Raw genomic sequence first — 25,431 nt, 5'->3', positions numbered from 1 at the left:
GGCAACCGTCCTTTTTTGTATTTCCATTCTGTATCGCCATTTACCAGTTACCTGTAGCTACGGCTCATCTGCTCAGTCGCCTGGGTACATGACGGATCAGAGTCTTGTCTTCTAAATTAAAGCATAATGTCTACAGACCTGAGAAAGTAGGACCCGATCGGCTGCTTATATCTTCTTTTCACAAAGCAAAACTTTATATTTAGAGCATCTTACAGATAAATCAAAAAGGATGAAGTCTTCTTATCCACAATAGACCCAGTGTGGAATTTTCTGCTCATCCAGCCATTGTACTTCAGTTAACCCATTGCAGCGAACGGCCAGGATACTGGGCCTAAATAAGACGCAAATGCTGCTGTGCTGTGATGCAAGCCCACTTTCCTAAATTTCTGGGAGATATCTATAAGATTTCCTAAGGCTATGTTCACATCACCGTTTAGGAGATCCAGCTGTCGGCCATACAAACAATCGTTTGGTTTTGGTCCGGCCGAAAACCGGCATTTATACTGGAAATAGACCTCATTGCAGTCAGTGGGGATCCGGCAGTGAAGTAGAGGATCCAGCAGGCTGCTCTGGAACAGCCGGCTGGGTCTCCTAATGGAGATGTGAACGAGGCCTAATCAAAGTCTGAGATTGACAAATGTATGTTCTACTATTGCTTCATTTTATGAGCATGTAAGAAATCTATAGCGGAAAATAACTACAGTAATTAGTAACATCCTCATTTACTAAAGAAGTGTAATACACCACACTTTTCGGACAATACAAGGCAATCTTTACTAAGGAAAAAATCTTGCCAGTGTGCAGCCAGAGCCCCCCTTCCTACGTACTTTTCCTTAATGTGGGTCCAGTGCACATACAGGTAATGAGGGATTTAGGCCCCTTTCACACAAGCGAGTTTTCCGCGCGGGTGCGATGCGTGAAGAACACATAGCACCCATGCTGAATCCTGACCCATTCATTTCAATACACAAGCGTTTTTTCACGCATCAGTTCTGAGTTGTGTGAGAATCGCAGCATGTTCTATATTCTGCGTTTTTCACGCAGCCCCGTAAAAGTGAATGGGGTTCCAGTGAAAAACGCATCGCATCCGGATGTAACCTGTATTGAGTCCAGGTGCAATGCATTTTTCATTGATGATTGCTAGGGGATGTTGTTTGTAAACATTCTGTTTTTTTTATGTGCGTGAAAAATGCATCAAAACGGATTGCACCCGAGCGGAAAAACATGAAACACTGAACGCAGTTGCAGACAAAACTGACTGAAGTTGCTTGCAAATGGTGCGAGTTTCACTGAACGCATCCTGAGCCGATCCGTATTGTTCATGTAAAAGAGGCCTTATTAGGACATGTGTTTCATATGCCATTATTCATATGTGTTAGGGCTCATGCACACGACCGTATTTTCGGTCCACATCTAAACGGAATTTCAATGCAGCCCTGCAAAAAAAATGAAAATAAGTCTGTTTTGCGACATGCACACAGCCAGGATGTGTTTTGCGTACCACAAAATGGTTATGGTCGTGTGCATGAGGCCTTAAATGCAATCTGTCACTACATAATGTTGCATAACGAAATGCTGGTGGTTTAGCAGCATCAGGTTCTTTTTAATCTGAAGTCTCTGAGATACAGTGTTCCAAATACACTCACCTAAAGAATTATTAGGAACACCATACTAATACAGTGTTGGACCCCCTTTTGCCTTCAGAACTGCCTTAATTCTACGTGGCATTGATTCAACAAGGTGCTGATAGCATTCTTTAGAAATGTTGGCCCATATTGATAGGAGAGCATCTTGCAGTTGATGGAGATTTGAGGGATGCACATCCAGGACACAAAGCTCCCGTTCCACCACATCCCAAAGATGCTCTATTGGGTTGAGATCTGGTGACTGTGGGGGCCATTTTAGTACAGTGAACTCATTGTCGTGTTCAAGAAACCAATTTGAAATGATTCGAGCTTTGTGACATGGTGCATTATCCTGCTGGAAGTAGCCAGAGGATGGGTACATGGTGGTCATGAAGGGATGGACATGGTCAGAAACAATGCTCAGGTAGCCCGTGGCATCTAAACGATGGCCAATTGGCACTAAGGGGCCTAAAGTGTGCCCAGAAAACATCCCCCACACCATTACACCACCACCACCAGCCTGCACATTGGTAACAAGGCATGATGGATACATGTTCTCATTCTGTTTGCGCCAAATTCAGACTCTACCATTTGAATGTCTGAACAGAAATCGAGACTCATCAGACCAGGCAAAATTTTTCCAGTCTTCAACAGTCCAATTTTGGTGAGCTTGTGCAAATTGTAGCCTCTTTTTCCTATTTGTAGTGGAGATGAGTGGTACCCGGTGGGGTCTTCTGCTGTTGTAGCCCATCCGCCTCAAGGTTGTCCGTGTTGTGGCTTCACAAAGGCTTTGCTGCATACCTCGGTTGTAACGAGTGGTTATTTCAGTCAACGTTGCTCTTCTATTAGCTTGAATCAGTCGGCCCATTCTCCTCTGACCTCTAGCATCTACAAGGCATTTTCGCCCACAGGACTGCCGCATACTGGATGTTTTTCCCTTTTCACACCTTTCTTTGTAAACCCTAGAAATGGTTGTGCGTGAAAATCCCAGTAACTGAGCAGATTGTGAAATACTCAGACCGGCCCGTCTGGCACCAACAACCATGCCACGCTCAAAATTGCTTAAATCACCTTTCTTTCCCATTCTGACATTCAGTTTGGAGTTCAGGAGATTGTCTTGACCAGGACCACAACCCTACATGCATTGAAGCAACTGCCATGTGATTGGTTGACTAGATAATCGCATTAATGAGAAATAGAACAGGTGTTCCTAATAATTCTTTAGCCTGAGTGTATATTACAGGCCTCTCAATACATTTAGTGCATCTTCTAGCAGAAAAGCAAACCCTCATCAGTCTCTCGAGTCATGGGAGGCCCTGGTCCTTCACTAAGCCCCTAACACTTTCTACAATTTTCTGCTCTTGGCACCACATTGCGCTCAACTGGAGCATGGTGGGGTGAGTAAACCACTGAATGCCATGTCAAACCCAGTAGGGGATGTGCCATTTTTACACTGGAAGAGTAAAAATGGAAGAGTTCCGGAGAATATACTTTATCTACATGTTACTAGTAAACCATAGGTATTAGGGTGCATTCACACGACCGTATTTTTGGCTCCACATCCGTTCGGCAATTTTGAGGAACGGGTGCGGACCTATTCATTTCAATGGGTCCGCAAAAGATGCGGACAGCACACAATGTGCTGTCCGCATCTGTAGATCCGTTCCGCGGCCCCGCAAAAAAGATGGAGCAAGTCCTATCCTTGTCCGCAATCGCGGACAAGAAAAGGCATTTCTATCATAGGGCCGGCTACATTCACAAGGCTAATATCTGTGTTTTGCGGATCTGCGATTTGCGGACCGCAAAACACATACAGTCGTGTGAATGTAGCCTTAACCTAAGGCTACTTTCACACTAGCGTTACATTTTTCCAGTTTCGAGTTCATAGGGGCTCAATACCAGAAAAAAAAAAGCTTCAGTTTTGTCCTAATGCATTCTGAATGAAAAAATGGATGTCTTCCGTTCCTTTTACAGTATTTGGCCGGAGAAAGCATGCTGCGGTATTTTCTCCGGCCAAAATTCCGATACACGTGCCGGAATCGGCATTAATTTCCATTGAAATGTATTAATGCCGGTACCAAGTGTTCAGGAAATTGCCCAATCCAGTTTACCGGTCTGCGCTTGCGCAGACCTTTAAAAATGTGAACAAAATAAATACTGGATCCGTTTTTCCAGATGGCATCGGAGAGATGGATCCGGTATTTCAATGCATTTGTCAGCCGGATCCGCAAACAAATGATCTTCGTTTGCACACAGATTTCGGGATCCAGCAGCCACTTCCAGCAACGGAACTGTCTGCCTGAATCCAACAACGCTAGTGTGAAAGTAGCCTAACTCTACCACAACCCTAAACAACCTGGAGGATAGGCACTTGTCATTACAAATCATAGACCACCAGGAAAGAAGGCATCAGCTTTCCTGCTCCATTACCCTAAACCTTTCATGCAAAGAACCCCTTAGTGACAAAAGGTTAGAGCTGATAAACCCTAAAGAACAGTGATAAATGTTATCAAAATAATCTCACGCCGCTGTCATAGGCTCTGCTCTAAATCTCTGTCAGCAGCTCCTTCTAATTTGACATACCGCTAAACTTTCTGTCAATTAGGACCCATGATGGATAACAAAGAATACAGCACTACGTACCTTACATCCAGTGACGACTCCTCTGATATGAATGTTCTCTTTCCTCATCTTCTCCATTTGGAGCAGATCACCATGATTACTTTTTTCAGCCATATCTCGTCTCTGCAGAGTTTCCACACAGATATCTTAGGTTCCATCATCCTCCCAACGTTCTTAACACCCTGTCTTGCCACCCCTAATACTGTACTGCAGAAACAGATAGTCCCCCTGAAAATACTAGTGCCATACAGCTAGTGCCTCCTTCAACAATTAATGACACACAGGGCCCTCAAAAATAATTGCACCCAGCAAATAGTGCCCCTGACAGTAATAGTGCTGTAAACATAGTGTCCCCAAAAAATTATTGTGCTAAGCTGATGTGCCAGGGTGCCCCCCAAAGTCTCACCAATAGTAAATACTCTCCCCCAGAGTGTCCTTAGTAGTAATAGTGCCCTCCAATAATGTCCTCCAGTGTGCACATACAAGCAATTCGTTCCCCATAGCCCCCGGTAGTAATAAAGCTCACCATAATGCCCCTAGTGGTAATAATTCCCTTGCAAAATTACATTGCAAATTAAGCCTCCGATCAAGTGGCATAAGCTTAAACAGTCTACAGAAGCACCAAATGTATCATTCAGTATTGGCTCTGGGATAAATCTGGCAACTGTTTAGATTGTGTAAGGTTACACTGTCAGCATTAGGGGCTGTTCTCATCTAGTACTTGCTTCATGTCGAACGCATACATTGGAATGGAGTAAAAATGAATCAAAACATTTACTGTTGTTTGACATACTCAGCCCGAAGGTGCATACTTTTCACCAAGTCTGTCCTTGTTTATGTTTCCATACCATTTTTTGAAGGCTACAATAGCCTAACACGCCATTCTTCCAGCCAAAAAATCCATACGCAACATATAGATTTTAGCATTGTAGTCAATGGGGGATGGATGGAACCATTTGTTAGTCTATATCCTTTAAAAACAACTGCTCCACTGTATGGAGACACATCATGTAGTAGTACAAATATGTAACATACTGTATGATATCAAAGCACTCACGGTCCATGGCTTTACCATAGTATTTTATTACATGTAATAAGGCACAAAGTGATGTAAACAGCAACAGGTATGACATCATTCATTACAGATTCTCAATTTTTAGCTGAATTGCTAAATACCAGTAAATCACAGTTCCCGTTAATAAAGTTTTTGATTTCTTGGGCTAAATTTCAGTTTTTCCAAGTAGAACAAACAAAAAGGCCTCCTTATAAGGACAAAACGACGACTGAAAAGTGCTAGTTCTGATGTGGAAAGGTATTCAGTGGAAGCTTAGTAGAGCTGACGTTCGATATAGTGTAACTGACTGAACGAAGGGCACTGAAAGGAGAATCCTCCATTATTCCTCCAATCTTCTTTAAGTGAGAGGTGTCGGGATTAGGAGCCTTTTGTGCCCCGGATTAATTTTTCCATGAGATCCCACTGCTCCTTGGTTACCTGTACAAGAAATATACAATGGTAAGTACATTTTGTAAGGTGTATACTGTAGCTTTCTCTCCAAAATGAGCCACTTGACTGTCTGCTAGAGATCACTACACGGAGCTCCATTACAGAGCGCCAGCACAACGATGGTAGTAAACCATCACATACAAGTATTCACTTGTGTATTTAAAGGCTGTTTACACCTTCTAAGGCAATTTTTTTCTCATGATTGCAGGTTACTCATTTGTGGCTAAAATATTTTTTTTAATTGGCCTTTATTAAAAATATTGAGCCGTTCTGTCACAAAAGGTTAACAGTTGTTTCTAGCTGTGTGACTGGTGCTTTCACTTTGTGCCAGTCATCTAATAAACCTTATCATTAAACTACTGAGAGGTCATAAACACTAATTTAAGTCGCATTCTTATCACTAAGATGAGAACTGATCCATGAGTGTTTATAATGTCAGAAAGCAGAGATAAGAAATCCGTCAACTCCTGGTCTGACGGAAAACACAGGGTGCTACTAGAGCATGTCAGCTCTGCACAGAAAAAAAGGACGCCATATTATAAAAAATTTTTTAGCTCAAAATGAGTATAATGCAATAATAAAATAAATTGCACCCAAAGGTGTACATGGCCTTTAAAGGGGTTGTCTCATAATCAACACTTGTCACCTATCAAGCAAAGAACATGGAAACTCAGTTCTCATGGTCGGTGGGGGTCCCAGTGTGCAGACCCACAACAAATCATAATCATAATCAAGTGGTGATTGTGGGAAAAGCTATTTACAGAATTTCAATCTATCTTTTTAGACACCACTTTTTCAAATTTGATAGAAGGGGCACTGGTTATCAGAAAATGAAAATGGCTCCTTCAGCAGCTTCTAAAACTGTGCCAGTCCAGGGCTGTACTGGAAGTGCACCACAGCCATATTTCAGGTTGAGAGTGGTGCTATGGTCCGTCATGTGAATGCGGCAGTGCTGTAATTCCAGCACAGTGCTAGGTTGGGAGTGGCACTAAAATTTATTGTGACCCCTTCGTTTTATGTTGCGGTCACATTGGTGTTCGGAATTCTGCCTTTCTGTTCAATTAGGGACATAAAAAAACAAGCTCTGACAGATCTGTTCATGACAGACATCACCGGAGCCCGGCATCTTGGTGTCTAACCATGGATGGATTGGCCATAAACCTTACAGGGAAATTTCACAGTGGGCGACTAGGCCCTCCTCACGACCGAATGGTGGAAGTTGTTGGGGATGTATTTTGTGCTGCTGGCAGTATTTTATGATGGACTGTGAAATTTGGCTCTGTTGGGGTGGTATAATGTGCCACAAAATGGTATTGCTGGCCCTGCCTTCCATCAATTTGGACCCAACTACAAAACGGGGCCACTTTTAGTACTTTTTCCAGGGCCACTTTCAGTTCCCAGTCCACCCCTGTGTCCAACAGTTTTGAAGGAAAAAATGGTGCTGCATGCTGTGCTACTTTTTCCAGCTAATATGATGAAATCTGTAACAGAGGCTCTAAGGCTGATGTGAACAGAGCCTTCGGCAAGAGTGTCGGTCGTCCCAGTAGCAGTCTACCCCCCCCCCCCCCCCCAGCAATCAAACATTGATATACTGTATATCTAATCAATATGCCACCAATGCCTATGCTTTGAAACCCTTTAATCTGGTATTATGAACTATAAAAGTCGTTTAAAGAAGTTGGCCCATCTTGCACATTGGGGGCATATCGCTAGGATGTAGCAGGGTTAGCACTCAAGCTCTTTACTCATCGCGTTATCTTGAGACAAAAGCCATTGAAAAGCAATTGAAGGTGTTTGCTTAACGCATTTAGTTTAGATAACACGTCCCATAAATCATGAGTGTTAACTCTACTACATGCGTAGTTGCAGGTCCCACACCTATCTTTAGAACGGAGTCTGCAAAGTAAAGAAAAGCCGCCCTTCATTAATTTCCATGGGAGTGCCGAAAATAGCTGAGTGGCTCGCTCGGCTATTTTCAAAAGTCCCACTGAAATGAATAGGAAGCGCACCACACAAGCCCGGCCACCATTGAATTCACTTCTATGAGGCTGAAGTCATATAGAAATGAATGGAGGGCATTCACGCATGTGCGTCTCACCCTCCTTCACTTTGCCGGCTTCATTCTAAAGATAGGTGTGGGTCCCAGAGGTGTGGGCATATCCAATTATAAATGACAAATTATATGCTGCAGTACTGACAATAAAGTAAGCTCTTTGCTGCTAGAGCTCAGAAAGGAGAGAACTTAGTGAAGCTCCAGTAGAGGACACAGCCTTACACGCTGTCTCTTATGTACCTGAAACCAGTAGAATGCCTCTGCCGCTAAGTTCCCATTGAGTAAACCACAAGCAGCAGAGTAGAGCTTCCCGAATCCACCATTTTGGCATGACTAGCCAACAACCTGATTTACTGTTTTCTCCCCACCATCACGTGGCCTGAGGTGAGGCCAGGTGCGATAATCACTTGGGGATAAAGCAATCCTCAGTTTGGGGGGACCCAGCGACGCCTGAAGAAGAGAGGTTTTGCACGGTCAGAGTCAGGAGGACTGCTGGACCATATCCCCCCAAGGTATTTCGCTGCTTCCACCAAGAGGACTGGTGGGTTGCACTGGTCACAGCTAGGAGGCTGTCTGACTGAAGCCGAATACCGCAGTGTGAACACTGACCTAGAGGCGAGTGTTCGTGGTTTTGTGTAGATGTAACACGTTGTGAGGTAAAGCTGCGACTTCATGGTGCCAAGTGACGCCAAACCTGGAAGTGTAATGTGCTGTGTGACAAATAAAGCACTGTTTGAGCTTGAAACCCCCCCCCCCCGCTTGATGAGAAGTCTGTCATTGCCGATCCCTGAGAGAGAGCGATCCCTTACATGTGATATATCAGCAGTTTTTTTAAAGCTCGGTGACTCTGTAAGCTGAAAGTAAACTTCAGTAAAGAGATACAGCATCTGCAAACATAACCAAATGGTTGTGTGCAGCACAGATACGATTTATACTTTACCTTTCGTAAGCTGTTAAACTCTCCAGCCATTGAAACATATTCACCACCATCCATTCGTATGATCTAGAACAGAAAAACATATCAATCACTCTTCCAAGGCAGAATTAATATTCAGAGATACCTTGAAATTGTTTTAAGTGAATATAAGATCCTGTATGAGATTAAGGTGAGTGAGTTCACTGTGAAAAACATCCTCTGTGTGAGAGCATGATTTCCCCATCCTGGACTCTGCTCTTGTATCGGGACCCCTCGGCATTATAATGATTTATAATGCTGTGTTTCTCTGCCCAACACTATCTGTAATGAACTGTACTGACATAATACAATTAGTACAAAACATTACAGCGGAGGTCGGCCACGGACATACAGCATTATATATCATTATAATGCCATGAGGTCCCATTATAAGAGCAGAGTCCAAGATGGGAAATCATGCTTCCACATAGAGCATGTTTTTGGAAGTGAACTCGCTTAAACTGGCCAAAGTCTTACACACTTACCGCTCCAGACACCCAGCTTGCATAGTCACTGCATAGATACACTGCAAGATTTGCTATTTCCTCTGGTGTGCCAAGGCGACCACATGGGATCCTCTTGATCATGTCACTTTCAAAGGCTCCTGTGGGGTCTAGACGGCTAAATGCACCCTTAGAAATGCAAAGAAGTGCTCATTAATGCAAAGTTATACTATTTAAAGAGTACCTCCAGTGATCCACTTAAAAGCTTCTTAGAATATGCACCTCAGAGAGTAAATTCAAGTTTGTAATCTAAAATGACAAAACGCTCTGAACTGTTTATTAGTGCCACCCACTGCAAAGTAGGAGCAGACATAACTTACTTCAGTCATTTACTTCCTCCCTGCTGGGGTCAGCTGTATGAGTAGACATGTTAATCTCTATCAAACTATTCAAAGCATACCTCCAGCAATTTGCTTTAAAACTTCTTAGGATACATATAGTGTGTAAATTCAAGTTTCTAATCTAAAATGAAAAAATAATGCTCTATACTGTTTATTAGCGCCACTTTATTGCAAAGTAGGAAGAGAAATGACTTACTTCAGTCACTTACTTCCACCCTGCTATGCTCAGCTGTAAGAATATACAGAGAGATTGAGGCAGATGGAGGTGAAATTTATATTTTTTCACAGGAGGTACACGTTAACTATGCATTTATTTTCTGTATTAAAAAGAGTCAGTGTACCTTTGTTTTTATGGGCCCAGGCTGTATAACGTTAAACCTCATACCATATCGTCCCCATTCTGCTGCAAGAGATCTACAAAACAAAAATATTACACAAAGGAACATTATTTTAGCAGCAAAATTAATTGTAAGTTGGAAAAAGAAGCAATTACACAGGTACATGGTAATAAAGACAATGGCAGTATAATGTAGACAGATCAAACTTGGTATTGACAATGATCTGTGGAAGCAGACATACATCCCGCATCTAGTCTTTAGTCTCCTGATGTGCAGCAGCAACAAATCTGTTCTATTCTTATTCATGTCACCTAGTCTGAAAAAATAACTCCTTAAGGCAAGTGCTACACCGCTACAGAGGTTCCCAGGGAAACAAAAAATTAAATAAAAAATGTCACAATAAATAAATAAATGTATACCTTTTAGCAAACCATGTTTTTTTATGATTTCATTTAATTTATTTCAGTCTAAAAATCATTTTTGCAATTGGCCTTTATACAAATTTCCTGCAGTTTTTGTGAGGGGTTGCATTTCAGTCTATTTGCAGAATGTCACTTTCTGTTTACTCTGAGTCTTCTCAGATAATGACTCACCTGTAGCTCTCATCTCTGATCTCCTGACCACATAAGCACTCATTACAGCTAAACTGTTATCAAACCGATAAGAATATAGGAAGTACATATTGTAATGATGCCAGGAGATCAGAGATGAAAGCTATACATGAGCCCTCATCTGATGGGACACAGAGTAAACAGAAAGTCACAGTCTACAAATAGGCTGAAATGTAACCCCTGTATAACAAAACCTGCTGAAAATATGTTAAGAAATACCCTCAAAACTCCCAAAATGATTTATAGCCCCAAATGAGTAGAATGCAATAATAAAAATAAAAGGGTGTTCATAGACTTTAAAATGTCCGCCATCCTGTTACACAGTCAGAAACCTTCACGAAGAAGTGGGACTGGTGCAAGAAATTTACCAACTTGTAATAAAATAGGAGTTTATTTGAAGCAGTTTATAACGACATACAGCAAGTGATGATGTGTTTCGGACTTCAAATTGGACTACGACTAACAGTCCAGTTTGAGACCCGAAATGTGTCATCACCTGCTGTATGCTGTTTTAAGGGTACTTTCACACTTGCGGCAGAGTGATCCGACAAGCAGTTCCGTTGCCGTAACTGCCTGCCGGATCCGTCAAAGCGTACGCCAACTGATGGCATTTGTAAGACTGATCATGATCCTGATCCGTCTTACAAATGCATTGAAATGCCGGATCTGTCTTTCCAGTGTCATCCGCATGCCGGCACTATAACATTCCTATGGAAAAAAATGCATTCAGGCAAGTGTTCAGTTTTTTTGGCCGGAGATAAAACCGTAGCATGCTGCGGTATTATCTCCGTCCTGAACAGTCAAAAAGACTGAACTGAAGACATCCTGATGCATCCTAAATGGATTGCTCTCCCCTAGGATGGAACTCTATGCCGGAAAAGAAAAACGCTAGTTTGAAAGTACCCTAACTTGCTTCAAATAAACTCAGATTTTAATACAAGTCATGGCGCTGGAAAACAATAATTGCTCTTACCGATAACTGTTTTTCTTGAAACCCATGACGGCACCCATGTGACTAGGACCTCCCATCCAGGACAGGAAACCTAAAAAGAGATAAAATGGTTCACACCCCCACCGCATCTCAGTGATTATAATAAACCGACCTCCGGAGGCGTGCCAACCACCAAGAAAGAAGAGTTAAAAAAAAAAAGAAAACACACACATAAATGGTAAAGAAGAGAACCGATCCGGTAACTCCTCTAATTTCCATGGGAAGAAGCTCTATCAACTATAATTCTATATGTATATAAATACTTTAAAAAAATAATACATTAGGGAAGGAATTTTTGGGGTGCCGTCATGGGTTCCAAGAAAAAAAATTACCTGTAAGAGCAATTATTGTTTTCCCCTCACCCATGACGGCACCCATGCGAGACTAAACCATAAGACAAAGAAAATTTAGGGAGGGGACGACTACAGCTTGTAGCACTTTCTTCCTAAAGGCCGCATCTGAATCAAGATGCAGTCTGTAATATCTAAAAAAAAGTATGGGGGGAGCTCCAAGTAGCGGCTCTTCAAATATTGGCTAAAGAAGCATCTGCCCTCCCTAGGAGGCAGGCTAAGGGAAGAATAGGCAAGAGAAATAGCATTCTTTACCCATCTAGCAATAACACTAGTGGAAACTTTGCAGCCCCTACAGTTTCACTGAAACTGGATAAGGAGATTCTCATCTATCCTCCAAGGTGACGTGGAATCTTGGTAAAACACTAGACACCTCCTGACAGCTAGGTAATGAAATTTTTATTCTAACATAATCTTAATATATATTTTTTTAGAGGTAACCACCTTCCTACTTTTTAGCAAGGTGGAAACCACATTGTCTGACAAACCCCTTCCTGACCAGACTTCCTTTTCAAAATCCATGCTGAAAGATGAAGGTCTTCTTGGCTGGGATGAACTAGTAGACCCTGGTAAAGAAGATCCTCTCTCAATGGTAGGGACCATGGAGGCTGTAGTGCCAACCTCAGAAGATTCGAATACCAGGACTTCTTGGGCCACTTTGGAGCTATCAGAATAACAAGGGCTTCCTCTCTCTCCATTTTCTTCAATACTTGTGGGATAAGGCAAAATGGAGGGAAGGCGTACCCTAATTGTTGGCTCCAGTCCTGTGCTAACCCGTCCACTGCTGATGGGCTTTCCATTGTTCCATTTGGTTTCTTCACCAAAAATAAAGGGGAATAGAACCCTTTGACCCTCTCTGTCTTGGGGACTGGACAAACTACTCCCTTGTCTAAGCGAGAAAAAAATCTCCGAACTGTGAGTGAAAACAATTTTTGGATAAGAAATTAACTCCAGCCTGAATCATTTTTCTATTACACCTAGGATCCACTTGTTCTGAGAAATGGACCTCCAGGCTGGGAAGAACCGAGACAGTCTTCCTCCCACCTGACTTTTAAAACTGGCCTGTGGTTTACAAAAAAAAAAAAAAAGTTTTCTGGGGAACCGAAAACCCCTTCTTTTTGTCAGAGGCTCTCTCTAAGATGTCATCAAGAGAGGAACCAAACAATCTAGAACCTTCATATGGGAGAGAGCAAAGTCTAGACCCTATGATCCCCTTTCCATGATTTAAGCCAAATAGCATGCCTTGCTGAATTTGACATGGCAGGTGCTCTGGCAGAAAAACGGACCACATCAGTAGAAGCATCTGCAAGGAAATATGCTGCCTTAAGGAAGGTTGGGAGGGAGGATAGCAAGTCCTCTCTAGGAGTTTTGTCTCTAATATGAGATTCCAGTTGACCTAACCATAGCCTTAATGACCTAGAGACCCAAGAGGCGGCAATGGCTGGCCTGAGACTTGTAGAGGCACATTCCCAAGTACGTTTAAGATAAATGTCTGCTCTTATCTAAAGGATCTCCTAAACAGCCTAAGTCCTCAAACAGAAGAGCAGATTTTTGGGCTATTTTAGCTACAGTGGCATCTATAGAAGGAGCTCTGTCTCTTCTAATGGATATTTTCTCCAGTATAAAAAAATATCTGTCAGGGTTTTTTCCATTCTTTCTTAATCAGTGCTTTTATGTTCTTATGAACGGAGAAAACTCTATGGCGTTTAGGGCCAAGGCCATAAAAAACCTGGCCAGTGATAGTCTAAGGCTGTTTTACGTCCTCCAATTGCATCGTGGTTTTTACAGCTTTCAACAAAGGCTCAGTATCTTCAGGTGTAAGTAGCGCTTTTCCCACAGAATTCTCATCTGACGATATAAAATCAGAAGATAAATCCTGACCTGATTCTATCTCTTTGTCTTCCCCAGAAAGATCAGAATCAGAGTCCATGTTATAGGTACGCCTTTCTGGTGATTTCGGACAGCCCCGACTGAAGGATTTAAAGGAAGACTTAACTTCAGATCGTACCAAGGCCTTAATGGTTTTAGATAAGCTATGAGATTCATCCATGACTAACTTATCTATACAAGCTTGACATAGTGGTTTAGCATATGAAGCTGACAACGCTACTCTACACCCCCCACATGCTTTATGTTTAGTTTTGCCGGAAGATTTCTTAGGTGTTTTTGCTACCTACAAAAAAGCAAACACTCAAATTTATTAGTAAAGGCTCAGTCTCACCAATTCATAGAGTCAAGCTTCCCCACTCCTCAGGTCCAATACCAGGCTCGTGGGCCTCGAGGGTTCCAAGGGATCGGCGCATTCAGCGTCACCTGGTTTCGACATGTTTCGCGGAGGCTCCAGATCCTGCACAGCACTGTGTGCGTACCAAGGCTGGTTGTCCCCCCCTGTTGCCGACTCATTACGAGCGTCGGCTCCTTTTAACACCAGGCCCAAAAAACGCCTAATCCATGAGGCAGGTGAGCCCTCCCCCTTCCGGTCAGCGCTGCCGGAAACCACCTCAATGCGCCGGAAGAAGCCGCCCCAGCACGCATGCGCGGAGCGCATCGGGAGCACGCTCAGCCATTTTGGAAGTGGGACGCCGGCCACCGCACTACTATGGACCGGGAGCCGCATGAACACGGCCACAGCGGCTCCCCAATGAGGCTTGGGAGAAGGCAGGAAGCTCCCCCAGGAGACTTACGCCGCCAGGGATAGATTCCGTTACGGTGTTGTAGACCCGTACCTTCTCCAGCCCCCCCCCCCCCCCCCCCCGAGGTGAGAACCTAAAGAAAAAGAGGGAACTCCTCAGGTACCTCCTATCCAGAGGTCAGGAAACCTGAACTGAGGTGTGGTGGGGGTGTGAACCATTTAATCTCTTCAGGTTTCCTGTCCTGAATGGGAGGTCCTAGCCGCATGGGTGCCGTCATGGGTGAGGGGAAAAAGTTATTGGACCATTTATGTACTTGTGCCCCTACAGCTTCCATGATGTACAATCCTAATCCAGGTGAGCTGGGACAGAAGCTCATTACACTTTCTAACAGGAGGGGTGCTTTTCCACAATTGGTCGTGGAGGAGAGGCATACCAGTAATACATCACTCCTGTTCAGGCTGACTGGATGTGAACCTTGCGTTCATTCAACTTAAAGGGGTTGTCTCATCTCAGACAATGGGGACATATTGCTAGGATATGCCCCCATTGTCTTATAGGTGCGGGTCCCACCGCTGCAGCGGACCGAAAGTGGTGGAGGGCGCACTGTGCATTCGCAGCTGTCGTCCATTAATTTTTTACGGGGCCGCCTTTAAAAGCTGAGTGCTGGCTTGGCCATTTCTGTCAGGCCCATAGAAGTGAATGGAAGCAGCGGCCGATCATGCACGGTGCGCTCCCATTCACTTCCATGGGGAGAGCGCTTCGTGGTGGCCGGACTGAAGTCCTCCAGCCATCACTCTGCGGGGCTCCGTTCCCAATATAGGCGAGTGTCCTAGAGATATCCTAGAGATATGCCCCCACTTAGGGATCGACCGATATTGATTTTTTAGGGCCGATACCGATAATTTGTGAACTTTCAGGCCGATAGCCGATAATTTATACCGATATTCTGGGAATTTTCATTTTTGAAAAAAAATAAAAAATTCCCACAAATCTGCTGAAAATTAATGGTTTATTGTTAATGTGTATTTTTTTTTTTGTAAATCTTTCTTTTTCATTTATACTTTTTGTAACTTTTTTTTTTTTTTTTTTTTTTACTAACTTTCAGCCCCCTTAGCATTACACTGCTGGGGCTCCGATCAGAGGAGCAGGGGAGAGGGGATCCTGTGGAGGGGCGCACTGCGCCACCAATGCTTAATACTGGGGGGGGGCTTGGGGGGGGGGGGGGGGAAGGGGCGCACTGCGCCACCAATGCTTAATACTGGGGGGAGGGGGGGCGCACTGCACCACCAATGCTTAATACTGGGGGGAGGGGGGGGGCGCACTGCGCCACTAATGTCTAATACTGGGGTTGGGGGGGGCGCACTGGGCCACCAATGAAGATTAATCTATCATTTATTCATATACAGGAGGCGGGAGCTGGCTGCAGAATCACATAGCCGGCTCCCGACCTCTATGAGCTGTAGCTGCGATCCGCGGCACCTGAGGGGTTAACTACCGCAGATCGCAGCTACAGCTCATAGAGGTCGGGAGTCGGCTATGTGATCCTGCAGCCAGCTCCCGCCTCCTGTATATGAATGAATGAGAGATTAAGCTTCATTGGTGGCGCAGTGGCCATAGCTCCTCCCCTCCTCTTGTCCCCTGTCCTCTCATTGGCGGCAGTGGCAGCAGCACAGGGGGAGGAGACACTGCTTCCTTCTCCCCTGTGCTGCTAAGGGGAACACTGAGAGCGCTGAGAGCAGCGCGATCTGTGTTCCCCATACGCTATCGGAATATCGGCAAAATAAATGCCGATACCGATAGCGTTCAAAATCCTGAATATCGGCCGATAATATCGGTAAATCCGATAATCGGTCGATCCCTACCCCCACTGTCCCACATTTACTATCTTAAGGTGTAGTGGGGCAGTACTGCAACATTATCTAGTGCCATTACAGGTGGCCGTATAGCAATAGCCTAATGATTGGCAGAACATACAGTCCTGATCAAAAGTTTAAGACCACTTGAAAAATGGCAAAAAATCATATTTAGCATGGCTGGATCTTAACAAGGTTCCAAGTAGAGCTTCAACATGCAACAAGAAGAAATGAGAGTGAGACAAAACATTTTTTGAGCATTCAATGCCTTTAAAAGGTCAAATCTGTGCAAAGATGCGGATTCATTGTCATTTTCTGTCAGGTAGTCACACGTTGTGATGGTAAAGGCAAAAAAACTCTCCCTTTTTGAACAATGCTACAGTACACAATGCCTGCAGGACAAGGGACTTCTTCCAGGAGAATAGCATCACTCTTTTGGCCCATCCTGCGTGTTCCCCTGATCTAAATCCAATTGAGAACCTTTGGGGATGGACGGCAAGGGAAGTTTACAAAAATGGACAACAGTTCCAGACAGTAGATGGCCTTCGTGCGGCCGTCTTCACCACTTGGAGAAATGTTCCCACTCACCTCATGGAAACGCTTGCATCAAGTATGCCGAAACTAATTTTTGAAGTGATAAACAATAATGGCGGAGCTACTCATTACTGAGTTCATGTTTGGAAAGTTGGATTTCTGTTTTGGGGGGTTTTAGTTTATTTTTTGAGGTGTGGTCCTAAACTTTTGATCAGCCGAAAAACAGCCTGTTTCAGTTTATTCGTTGTTATCATTAAATTGCATGCTCAAAAAATGTTTTGTCTCACTCCCATTTCTTCTTGTTGCATGTTGAAGCTCTACTTGGAACCTTGTTAAGATCCAGCCATGCTAAATATGATTTTTTGCCATTTTTCAAGTGGTCTTAAACTTTTGATCAGGACTGTATCTACCCCAGCTGTTGTGTGTCAGATCCCTTCCCAGCTCTTTTTCACCATTGTCTGGAAGATAGCTTTTCCAATTTTGCTCACTTGATACTAGACATAGTCAGTTATCAAAATTTCTACTACTTTGTCACATTGGTAAGTTAAAGGGGTTATCAAACCCCCCCCCCCCCCCCAAAAAAAAGCAAATTTAGTTATGGTCTTAAAAGCGTTTAAACTAAGAATAAAAAAAATAAAAAAAGAGAAGAAATGTACCAAGTGAGTTCTCTTCTGGTCCACTGTGGACTGGAAGTGTGACATCCCATCTGTGATTTGGGAGAAATACTGCAGCACTCAATGTCTTCAATGCAATTCCTAATTTATTCACCAAGAATGCAGTGTTTCGACTACAATAAGTATTTTTCAAGCCACTCTGCTTGAAAAAAATACTCATTGTAGTCGAAACGCCGCATTCTTGGTGAATAAATTAGGAATTGCATTGAAGACATCAAGTGCTGCAGTATTTCTCCCAAATCCTTGATTATCAGGGGCCTGCTGGGCTAAGGCCTAACACTGCTGGCACCGACACTTCATGGACTGTTCAATTTGGACCTAACGGTAGTGCTGCTTGATTTTGGATATCCCATCTGTGATCACATGCACTGCTGCAGCCATTCAAGGACGTGTCCCCAAATGGCACAAGACCATAGAGGCTGATCGGTTATACACTGCTTGTGAATGGACGCAGCGGTGCATGTGGCCACAGACGGGACATCTCACTTCTGGTTTTAAGCACCGGAATTCAGCACCCTGCTGACCTGACAAAGAAGACCGATGGGGGAACAGTACAAATAGTGGTAGTGTTGTACAAAATGGTGGACTTAGAAGCTGGCCAAATCTTGGTCGCCATGAAATCTGCTGTTGTGGGACATTCAGGGCACATCTCCCAACTTTCTGCATGGTCATAGATGTGCTCTTATACCTCACTGCATGAAAGATACATTTATATAGCATATCTATATGCTTCAACAGTTTCTCATTAATTTATACAGTAACACAGAAATCATCAGAATATAGACATGATTAAAGTCCAAATTACATGAACCTTATGAAAGTAGGGGGTCTAATACGCAAGTACAAAGCAGACATGTTCTGGAGCGATATACTGGAGTTGATATTTTAATTCAAAAATATCGATCAGGTCAAAAAGAAAGCACATTAGGGATCAAAGAGAGACAGCAGGATGTGGACACCTCCCAGGAACACTTGTGAGGCGTTGTTCACATTAGATCATTATGTTTTGCTGACTTTGATCTGTGTATGGCCAGTGAATGTGGTTGCGCAGACTGCAGCGGCACCTTATGGCTTAAGCTAGTTTCACACTAACGTTAGTGAGATTCGGCATGCTGTGCGCAGCGGTTTTGGCCCAGCCGATCCTCTGCCGGTCCACATTATAGTTAACTAGCAGAAGGACCCGGCTTCGCATGGGTATATTTCATTTAATGTTTGTGTGCATCGTTAAAAGATATTGAAGGTATCCACTATAACAGTGACATCTACAGTGCCCGCCCCTTTAACAGTGACCGCCACAGCGGCCTGCCCCCTTAACAGTAACACCCACAGCGTCCTCCCCTTTAACAGTGACCTCCACAGAGGCTGTCCTTTTATTAGTGACCTCCACAGTACCCTGTCTCGTTAACAGCGATTTCCACAATAACCCGTCCCCTTAACAGTGACCTCCAAAGTGCTCCGTTCCCTTGCAATGTGACCTCCACAACACCTCGCCCCCTTAACAGTAACCTCTACAACACCCCGTCCCTTAACACTGACCTCCATAGCGGAGCGTCCCCTTAACTGTGACCTCCACCGTTCCCTGCCCCCATAACAGAAACCTCCACAGTGCCCGCCCATTTAACAGTGACTGCCACAGCGGCCTGCCCCCTTAACAGTAACATCCACAGCATCCTCCCCTTTAACAGTGACCTCCACAGCAGCCCGCCCCTTTTTTTAGTGACCTCCACAGTACCCCATCTCCTTAATAGTAATTTCCACAACACCCCATCCCCATTAACAGTGGCCTCTACAGCAATCTGCCCCTTAACACTGATCTCAATAGTGGACCGTCCCCTTAACTGTGACCTCCACAGCAGCCTGACCCTAGGGTGGCTAGATGTCCGGTTTTAGGCCGGACAATCCGGCTTTCAGACTCCCTGTCCTCTGTTCGATGCAGGGCCTGTACAGACACAGGGAAGTCCTTTTGAACAGCTCACTCTTAGACAGCAGCACTGTGCTGTCTGAGCGTGAGCAGCAGGGAGAAAGTCACCCTCCCTTCCACCCCTGCAGCTGACAGAAGTTGATTTTTACCTTAATTTTTTCAATCCCTGTCAGCTGCGGAGTAGTAGAGGCGTGGCCTAACCGCTTTGGGGGTTTAGCAGGACCTGGGGGCGGGGTTTTTAAGTCCACCTTTTAAGGGTGGTCTGAATGGCCACCCTACCTGCCCCTGAACTGTGACCTCCACAGCACTCCGCTCCCTTAACAGTGTCATTCACAGCGCCCTGCCCCTTTAAAGCTGACCTACAGCTGTGAAGAGAAATGAGTCGGTTGTTAGAGAAACCTGGTTTAAAACTGTGTGTATGAGGAGACTAAGGGGCTGCGAGCTTCTATTGGCTGATAAGGATCACATAGTTAGGCTTCTATTGGCTAATGCAGTTTTTAGGAATATCTCAGGAACTGTATGTGCTAGAGAGACGAGACCCGGTCTAAAACCTCCCCGGACACCTAAAGTACATGTGTGCCAAATTTCATGATTGTAAATGAGACGGTGCGAATTCCTTTAGCAGACACACATACACCCATCTTTATATATTAGATGGGGCCGGACGGCAATCATGTAGTTTCCGGCAATGCTGGATCCAGATCTCTCAAAAACGCTAGTGTGAAACTAACCTTATAAGCATCATAGTGAGGGTTCCCCCAGCTTTAATGAGCCTGCATGGAGCAGGTCTTCTTGAAGAGGACCCATCACCTCTCCTGCCATGTTTGTTTTGCTGAATACTTGCATTCCCATTAAAAAAATAACCAACCTAGAGCTCCTTTTCCTAGAGATCTGAGTTGTGCTATTCCTCGCTTATTCCTCCAGGAAAACTATGAATACATTGATAATTAGTGGTTTCAATTACTCTTGTCAATAGGTGCTCTGCTGGACTCTCTAAGGTCATATCCTATTTATAACGGAAATGCTAAAGCTTGTAAATGTAGTCATATGTTTCCAGGAAGAATAGCAGAGGAACAACTCAACACAGTTTTAAGAAAATATGTACCATATTTACCTTTTCATGGGGGGGGGGGGGGGGCATGATTACTTAAAGAGACAGTCTAAAGGGCTGACAGGTCTATTTAAAAGTCTATGTACACCTTTGGGGGCAATTTTTTTTTAAACATTGCATTCTACTGATTATGAGGTAAAAATATTTTTTCAATTGGTCTTTATTAAAAAATATGGAGCAATTTTCTCTGTACAGAGCTGAGATGCTCTAATGCAGGGATGGCCAACCTGGGGCTCTCCACTGACGGAAGAGAGAGAAAATTCAGATCCTGCTACTAGAGCAGGGATGGCCAACCTGCGGCTCTCCAGCTGTTGCCAAACTACAACTCCCAGCATGCCTAGAGTGCCTACAACTATCAGCATACAGCAGGGCATGGTCGGAGTTGTAGTTTTACAACAGCTGGAGAGCCGCAGGTTGGCCATCCCTGCTCTAGTAGCAGGATCTGATCTTAGTCATTTAGACATGAGGGTTATTAGGGTGGGTTCACACTAGCATTAGGGATTGCTAACATGGTTATAACGGAATCCATAAGGCCAAAGGACGGATCCGTTCTAATAGAAGTCTATGGGAATCAAAAAGGATCCGTCTGGGTCCCGTTATGCAAGACGAAAAACAAAGTCCTGTTGACAGGACGTCTTGCATAACGGGACCCAGACGGATCCGTTATGCTTTCCTATAGACTTCTATTAGGACGGAAAGCAAACGGAATGCCTTTTAAAGAGGACCTTTCACCTGGATATCCTTAATCCAATTATTATCCTACCTTATAGTGCGGCCCCCACTGATGCCATGGCACTTTTTTTTTCCTATAGAACCTCCCGTTCGTCCGCTGTGGTCCCCGTATCTTTTGGCGCCTCATATGCTAATGAGGTGACTCGGTTATACTAGGCGTGGACTTGTATTTCTCCTAGGCGCGGTCATCTTCTCCCTGGCTGCGAGCGCATCCAATCAGAACGCCCCGCTCTTAGCCAGGGAGAAGGCGCTAAAGTTCTTGCAAGAATTGCAGCGCCTTCTCCCGCGAAACCATATTATAACGGAAAGCGATAACGGAATCACTAACGCTAGTGTGAACCCACTCTTAGATGACTGCACAAAGTGAAAGTAGGATTTAACCCTTTGTGACAGAATGGGTCAATATTTTAAATAAAGAACAAACGAAAAAATTATTATGTTTAGCCCAAAATGAGTAAAATGCCATCATAAAAAATTACCCCCGAAGGTGTAAATAGCCTTTAAGCATCGGCATGTTGCAGCTGTAGAATTTCACAGAAGTCAGATGTTAATCTGTAAGAAACAATGTTTCATTTTAGAAATTCCAATCAACCAAATGTGGGAATTTATGATGCGACCTGTGCTTGTTTTCTAGTGTAGAAAACATGCAACTTTTTTCTAATTTATTCTGCTCTCTCCACTTTTTAAAAACGTTGGTGGGGGCTTAGCAGGAGGGGTGCAGTCTGTTGCGGCCCAGAAGATTTACTATGATTCACAACAGAAACAAATACATTTTGCTTATCTTCTAGAGGTCTGTGCACCAGAAAAGATGGCCGCTGTATTTTCCGACAAAGGGTGTCCGTCAGCCGTTTTGACCATGCTAAACTGCTGACAGTGGCAGGCAGGGGCTTGAGAGAGCTGAACTTCTGTATTGAGCTGCTTCAGTGCCAAAAGGAAAATTTTCACTGCTCTCCCTAGCACCTGTCTAGTGCTGTCAGTAGTTTAGCATAGTCAAAACTGCTGACAGATTCCCTTTAAGTGGCCTTCCCATCTTAATAAATTGAGCGCATTTTACTGCAGCACCCTTCTCATCAAACCAGTGTCCACAGTCTATGTGGATTTTAGAGCACTGCCTGTCCTGCACAACTTCTCACAGATTTTGAGGTCAAACTATGTCAGTCCAGACAATTGCACCATATTTGAATACTATGTTTGGTCAGTAAATGACTGGCATATCACACTTGGTGTCAGACAGTAGTGTGGGCGTTATGTATTTGAAGAGAGTCTGCCACCATCAATGCAAACATTTATGTTCATTTGTTGATATTCTCAACCTCTGTAAAATTTCTTTTGATTCATATGCACGTCAGCTGAAAAGAGTCCAAGGGGCGGTCCTCCCATCTCTAATGGTGCCCAGCCAATGAATCGAGCCCCGCTCCTCCTCTTGGCGCATTTGTTCTGCCTTTATATAGGTTCTGACGTCATTGAGCCACTGGTTGAAATCTCATGCAGGCGGCTGGTGCTCACAACGCTGCATACCCTTGCTCACCCACAGAAGGGTGCCGACTGTGCAGGTGTGAACAGATCCAAGCTGTGCGCCAGTGCAAGATTTCAACCAGCAGCTCCAACATGTTGGGATTAGAAGGAGGCAGAGATAAGGTACCAAGGGGAGAAGTGGGGTTCAATTCAGATGGAAGTGCATGGGCACCGTTAGCAATGGAGATCACCCCTTTGACTCTTTTCAACTAATTTGCATAAGAATCATAAGACTTTTTCGAGGGCTCAGAATATCAACAATGGACCTAAAAGGTATATTTGGGATACTGTATATGTCAACTCCAGGGCACCAGGAATTGTTGAATTTGTATTGCGACTCCTTTAATGCATACTCACGTGCATAGAGCCTCCACTCCCGCCTTAGCAGAAGCGCTGGGAACAACAAATCCAGATCCACTCTCTGCATATATCGTGGTAATAGCCAGAAATGCCGCACCTGGAATTAGATAAGACAACATATAATAAAGTGCAGTAAAAAAAAGGGTGAGTCACACAAGCTAAACTATACTGGAGCGTGGGCATCATCAGTCAGGTCACAGTGGCCTAAACCTTCTGGAATTCTGATTACAGAGTCTCGTCCATTATTAACGTCAGCAGGTGGTAAGTTTTCAAGGAAGAAAAACGTTCACATAAAAAACATCCCATGACATGGATTTTATTTTCATTAAACAGATCTAGCTACAACAAAAAAAGAAAACATACATTTTGACAGCAAATATGGAGCTCTGATGCTCCCTCCTATTGAAGAGATTGCTACAAGTTGACTTTTTCATGTTTTTGGAAATGTTCCCATCTGGGCATTTACCACTGGCGGCAAGTTTTCAGTGGTTCTTCCTCGGTTCTTATGTTTCACCACTTGAGCTAAAAATCAACCACCTACATTGAGTTGAACCACTCAAGGTGAACAGAGTCCATATAGTCCATAACCATCCTGGATGTATTGATTTGGACTGCACCTGTAGTTTAATAGTTAAAATCAGTCCACTACAAAAAGTCACAGAGTAGCCAAGGCCTTATGAAGAGAACAAAAGCTGGCTCTCTGGTGCCACCTACTGGATGACTACCCTGTAAGTCAATATATGCACCTTTAAACAGGCTCATGGAACGATGACTTGGAATATAAGCCAGAACCAGAATCTTTTGCAAAAGAAGAAGACACCTATCTCCAGGGCTGATGTTTCGAAGTTTTTGCTACTCATCAATGCAGAACAGGGTGGTGTGTGGAGACCAAACCAGTGCCCTGTATGGGGAAAAACGTAATTTCCCCAGACTCAAGTCAAAGGCCTCTCACCCATATAAACCAGTACTCTGCCCTACACTGATGATTATGAAAAACCCAGAAACAGCTACCTGCATCTAATTCTTATGGAAAAAATTCTTATAGTCACTGTTCCAAGGCCTGTTTAAAGGACCAGATGTTGACTTACAGCATAGCCATCCATTAGGTGGTACTAGAGAGACAACTTTGTCCTCCTTATTTCCATACATGCTGATCATCTTCAGGTTTCTATTGCTTTATTGGTCAGGAAGAGATTATACAATATGGTGATAAGTACAAATTCTAAATTTAAGGGGTTGTTCTGTCATATATATATATATATATATAGATGAATCATCAGGATAGGTCATCGATATCTGATTGGTGGGGGTTCAACACCCGTAAAGCCCACCGATCAGCTGTTTGAAGAGGAGGAGGCGCTCCATGCAAGCATTGCTTCCTCTTCATTACACTGCCTGTCGTCTCGGAAGTGCAGTGTAATGGAGCGGGTATTTGTAATTACAGTACGCCGCCGCTCCACAGGAGACAATGCATAGGTAAAGACAAGGAAGCAGCGCTAGTATGGAGCGCGGCCTCCTCTTCAAACAGCTGACCGGCAGGGTCACCTTGGGTGATCAGATATTGATGACCTCTCCTGACGATAGGCCATCAATATATGTGGCAGGACAACCCTGTACTTGGAGGCATAGTGCCAAAAGAAAATTTGAACAAATAACTGTATGGACCAGTTTTTGTCCGTCTGAAACCCGTCACTCATGCTGGAAGCTGGATGGAACCCAATATAGTCAACAGGGTCTATGAACGGCAACATCCAGCTAGGCTGGATCCGGCAATCTCCGGCAGGATGTTTATGCAGATAAACCCAAGTGTGAAACCAGCCTTACTATAGTTCAAGAATGAACTCATCGCCAAGGTAATCATGTGTTGAGATGTAATAAGGTAAGTTAAAATGATAATAGGTAGGGTTTTTATAAAACAGGATGATTGCATAATAATGGCAACCATGTAGAGGACCACGTGGCACACGAGATGGCAGCACCAGAAATACCTGCCGTGTATAAGGCAATAGTCCAACTACTGCTCTGGCTAGGTAAACAAGACTGGCACATTTGTATTCGGCATCCAAGGTATGGTTAAATTATTAATGGCTTAATAAAAGGAAAAGTTAGCAAAACAATTCTAATTAAACCATTCCCGCCTAAAGGATATCCATACAAAATTTAATACCGCTGTGAAAACAGGAAATCTGACTCAGCTAATCAAAT

The 25,431-nt window shown here is 43.9% G+C and overlaps 1 protein-coding gene across 1 annotated transcript in view; it reads right to left on the bottom strand.

The window, feature by feature from the left end:
* Positions 1-5,300: 5,300 nt before the first annotated feature.
* The window catches only part of DECR1 (2,4-dienoyl-CoA reductase 1), an 87,961-nt gene continuing 67,830 nt past the window's right edge, over positions 5,301-25,431 (bottom strand). The window contains exons 6-10 of the mRNA XM_044294384.1: positions 23,224-23,323; positions 9,945-10,017; positions 9,245-9,391; positions 8,745-8,807; positions 5,301-5,739 (exon numbers count right to left, since the gene is read on the bottom strand). Coding sequence (XP_044150319.1) covers positions 5,680-5,739; positions 8,745-8,807; positions 9,245-9,391; positions 9,945-10,017; positions 23,224-23,323 — 443 coding nt within the window. The 3' untranslated portion in view covers positions 5,301-5,679. The remainder of the gene's footprint in view (positions 5,740-8,744; positions 8,808-9,244; positions 9,392-9,944; positions 10,018-23,223; positions 23,324-25,431) is intronic.

This window comes from Bufo gargarizans, chromosome 5 (genome assembly GCF_014858855.1).
Source record: "Bufo gargarizans isolate SCDJY-AF-19 chromosome 5, ASM1485885v1, whole genome shotgun sequence".
Lineage (NCBI taxonomy): Eukaryota > Metazoa > Chordata > Amphibia > Anura > Bufonidae > Bufo > Bufo gargarizans.
This window is presented reverse-complemented; position numbering and strand designations above follow the sequence as displayed.